Source organism: Capra hircus, chromosome 7 (assembly GCF_001704415.2).
Source record: "Capra hircus breed San Clemente chromosome 7, ASM170441v1, whole genome shotgun sequence".
Classification (NCBI taxonomy): Eukaryota; Metazoa; Chordata; class Mammalia; order Artiodactyla; family Bovidae; genus Capra; species Capra hircus.
The window spans coordinates 58,308,965-58,313,350 of NC_030814.1; the positions used below are offsets into that span (position 1 = coordinate 58,308,965).

The 4,386-nt window shown below is 46.1% G+C and overlaps 1 protein-coding gene across 1 annotated transcript; it reads right to left on the reverse strand.

Moving 5' to 3' along the window:
* Nucleotides 1,149-3,868, reverse strand: LOC102188217 (protocadherin beta-2). Its single transcript, XM_018051725.1, is given in 9 exon segments — nt 1,149-1,914; nt 1,917-2,359; nt 2,361-2,497; nt 2,500-2,662; nt 2,664-3,087; nt 3,090-3,186; nt 3,188-3,267; nt 3,270-3,702; nt 3,704-3,868. Coding segments are annotated over 9 exon segments (2,250 nt in total). The 5' UTR covers nt 3,758-3,868; the 3' UTR covers nt 1,149-1,495.

Below are 4,386 nucleotides of genomic sequence, written 5' to 3' on the forward strand. Positions count from 1 at the left end.
ATTGTGTGGTAGTTTGAGCATTCCTTGGCATTGCCTTTCTTTGGGATTGGAATGAAAACTGACCTTTTCTAGTCCTGTGGCCACTGCTGAGTTTTCCAAATTTGCTGGCATATTGAGTGCAGCACTTTCACAGCATCATCTTTCAGGATTTGAAATAGCTTAACTGGAATTCCATCACCTCCACTAGCTTTGTTCATAGTGATGCTTTCTAAGGCCCACTTGACTTCACAAATTCCAGGATGTCTGGCTCTAGGTGACTGATCACATCATCATGATTATCTTGGTCATGAAGATATTTTTGTACAATTCTTCTGTATTGTAAAGTAATTAGCCTCCAATTAAAATAAATTTTTTAAAATGGCCCTCAGGTTGATAATATTTACATCTCAGAAGTTACAAAACAAATTGTCTTCCCACCAGATGCCTTACTAAATAATGTTTTTACACCGAATGGGAAAGCACAATCAGTTGTTCAAAATGCCTTAGGTTGAATTTTTTCTGTCATCCATCATAAATAAACACTTTAGGCAAAAACATACTCTGCCTTATTAACCTATACTTTTGTTCATTTCTGCCCAATATAAGCATATGTAATATTGAAATACTAATTGCAATTGTCAAAACAGAAAATTATAAGTTTTGATTACTAAGCCTCTGGAAGACAATACACTTTAAAATAATACATTTTAAAGAAAACAGACTTGTATCTATACATTTCATTAACCACAGACAAAGATGCTTTAGGGGTATTATAAAAGAATATTTGACTATATTCAACAGGGTAAGTTGTAAGATTGGTGGTTCAGAACTCTACATTTCTTTGGATATAGAATTTGAAATGACTACCTTAAATAAACCTATATGGAATCACCATTAAAACATAATGCATTTATTTTTAATCACCAATTAGAAAAAGAGGCATTAAGATCAGATTGAAAAGATAGGGAGCAGATGAAAAACGGAAAACATTCAAGGATTGACTAAATAGCAAAATAAATATATAAACAAAATATTGTATCAACTGAAGAGCCTTCGTTTTAAAAAAAGCATTCTGTCTTGTTGTATCCTGCGTAAGCCACTTGTCTCGCTGTAGCTCACTGAATCCAGGGTAGGCAAGGTGAGAACGGAGTGGGGAAGGTGGAAGAAGCTGCGAGGAGGCAAAGGAACCGTAGACATTCTTTATTCACCGTGCATTCAAGGCAGACATGCTTTACTCTCTTAATAGCCTACACAGCAGCAACTGCAACTACTTGACTTGTCCCAAGAACTCAGGTGGTGCGTATATAGGGCATTGCGCCTGCGCAGTGCTATAAATGAGCTCAGCTGTAATATAACTAGGTATTTTTAAAAGCTGGGTGAGAACCAGAGGCCTTGGGGGTGAGTCTGATCACCGCCATCTTAACCAATTTGCTCCTTCCCTACACTTTCGTAGTCAAAAAACTTTGATTCTAATGTTAATGAAACCTACGGCTATTCTTGGAATTGCAGATCTGCGCTACTCCTGCCCAGTGTCTTGAACCAGACTACTAGCAAGAATCGGTTTCAAGAATTTAAACTCATTTAACCTCCAGCCTCCTGTCAAGCACACCTCGTACTGGTAGCTCTGCGACAGGGTCCCCATGCTGCTGACGTCCACCAGGTGGCCTGGGAAGTGGCCCTTGGCCACCGGGCAGCGACCCGCCAAGACGAACACCAGCACGGAGAAGAAGAGCGACGACACCAACGCCAAGGCCACCACCAGGTAGACGGTGAGCGGGTCGGCCGGCGCCGCGGCCGCCGCTTCCGCTTCCGGGGGCGGCAGGTAGGGCTGTGAGAAGCCGTCCACCAGCAGCACGTGCAGCGTGACGCTGGCCGACAGCGGCGGCTCGCCGTTGTCCTTGACCAGCACCACCAGCCGCTGCTTGAGCGCGTCGGCAGCCGCGCCGTGCGCACCTCGCCGTTGTGCGCCCACACGCCGAACAGCCTGGGCTCCGTGGCCTTGAGCAGCTGGTATGACAGCCAGGCGTTCTGGCCCGCGTCGCCGTCCACCGCCACCACCTTGGTCACCAGGTAGCCCGGCTCGGCCGCCCTGGGCACCAGCTCGGTGCAGGGCGCCGAGGCGTTCTGCAGCGGGTAGAGCACGAAGGGCGCGTTGTTGTTGGCGTCCGCCACGAGCACGCGCACCGGCGCCTGGCTGCTGAGCGCCGGCGAGCCGCGGTCGGTGGCGCCCACGCGGAACTCGAAGGCCCGCAGGGCCTCGTAGTCCAGGGACGTGAGGGCGAAGAGGTGGCCGTTGTCGGGATTGATGGACACGAGGGAGGCGAGGGGCAGGAGCGGGTCTGGGGGCGGCAGCAGCGAGTAGGTGACCTGGGCGTTGTCGTGTGTCTGTGGCGCTGACGCTGCCTATGTGCAGGGCGGGGCTGTTATCGCGGACCCACAGGGTGTAGGAAGTCTGGGTGAAGGCGGGGTCGTTGTCATTGACGTCAGACACCAACACGATTATGTTGTGCTCGGGTTTTCAGTCTTGGGAGTTCCCATGTCAGTGACAGGGATTGTGATGTTATATTCGGATCTTGCTTTTCGGTCCAGGGCTGTGTTTGTGACTAAAGTATAAAAGTTTTTAACAGAGGGTTTAAGATTGAAAGGAAGATCCTCTAGGATGGAGCAAGCCATCCTTCCATTGTCCCGAGTCAGTGTCTGAAACGCTGAATACAGCAATTACGGTCTCCTGCACATTTTCTAGGATTTCATTGAAAAGAGTTGATATGGTCAGTGATGGATTCAAATCCATTACTTGAACAAGCACCACACAACTTCCAGAAAAGCCCCCACCATCTGTCGCCTGAATATTTAATGTATAGGTCTGTGTAGATTAAAAATCCAGTTCTCGTATTAAAAGGATTTCTCCCGAATTTGCATTTTTTCGAAATGTTTTGCAGATATCTTCAGGTGCTTGCGAAAATACATAAGATATTTCTCCATTGGTTCCAATATCTAAATCTCTGGCAGAAACGATGGCAGCCTGGAATCCAATGGGGCAGTGTTCCAGGATTTGCACCCCATAGTGCCGCTATACAAACTCGGGGGCATTATCATTGATGTCTAATCCGCATCAGTCCCAGACCTGTGTGGAATCTCGCCATCCAGTGCTGTGAGGGTTAATCTGATCTCAGGCTGTTCCTCTCGATCCAGTGCTTTGTCCAGCACCGGCTTGTGGTAATATTGTGCTCTTGGAACTGTCTTGTAATTTAAGATGGAAGTGGGAATTGGGGCTGACTGTATAACTTGGAAACTGTTGATTCCTACATCTAAGTCCAGGGCAAACTCTATTTGGAAAGTAGTTCCAGGAGTGATACTTTCTGAAATTTTCAAAATTATTTCTTTGTCTGGGAAAACTGGGGAATGATTATTTATGCCCCTAATCCGTATCTCAGCCTGGAAAAACTGCAAGGGATTGTCTAGTAATATCTGGAAAGGTAGTACACAGGGTTCGGTAAGGCCACACAGCTCCTCCCGGTCCTGTTTCTCATTTAACAACAAATCCTCGGTCTACCTATCAAAATGCAAACGAATTTTTTTTTCCAATTCAGAAACAACCCTGGGGTGCACAGCTAGATTATCTACCCCCAATCCCAGGTCTTTGAATAGATTGGCCACAAAGGAGCCACTGTCCACTTCCTCAGCCACTGAATAATGCCTAGGCTCAGAACCAGCCTGAGTTAATGCCCAGCAAAACCAGGAATATCAAGACTTGCCTTTGTTTCAGAAAGCGTTCCATTCTCTCCTGCCTTCATTGCTTTCTGGTTTCCCAGACGACTTGACCCAGCTCGGATTCACGTTGTCGCTGATCTCCCAGTATCACTCAGATCCTGGGATAAATAGAGATGTCTAGGGCCCTGATTTCCCTGAGCAACTGCCTTAAAAAGCCTCCCTTTCCTGCTTGCTTCTTAAGCAGAACATTGCTAGAGGAGCACAGGCTGGTAGCTTGCTTGCTTCTACTTCTAATGCTGCAGCGCCACCCCGCGTCCTTTCCGAGTGTTTATTTTCTGCACAATATTTAGGAAATCCCAGTCCTTTATTTTCAGACTGACGGCATTCAAGTGGAATATTTTCAAGTAGTGTCTCTTAATGTACCGAAACAACAATAATTCCAGATTATCTAAAATATAGTCCCTAATGATTTTTCTTAATTATCCTTTCATTATCCTTCCCCATTTTTCTTCCCGGAGTTGGTGATGGACAGGGAGGCCTGGCCTGCTGCAGTTCATGGGGTCACAAAGAGTCGGACACGACTGAGCGACTGAACTTTACTGAACTAAATAAGAATTCATATTCACTGAATTCCTTTTACAAATGCTCTAATTTTTTTAGCCACTTGATGTAAGGAATATCATAGAAAATTTGTTT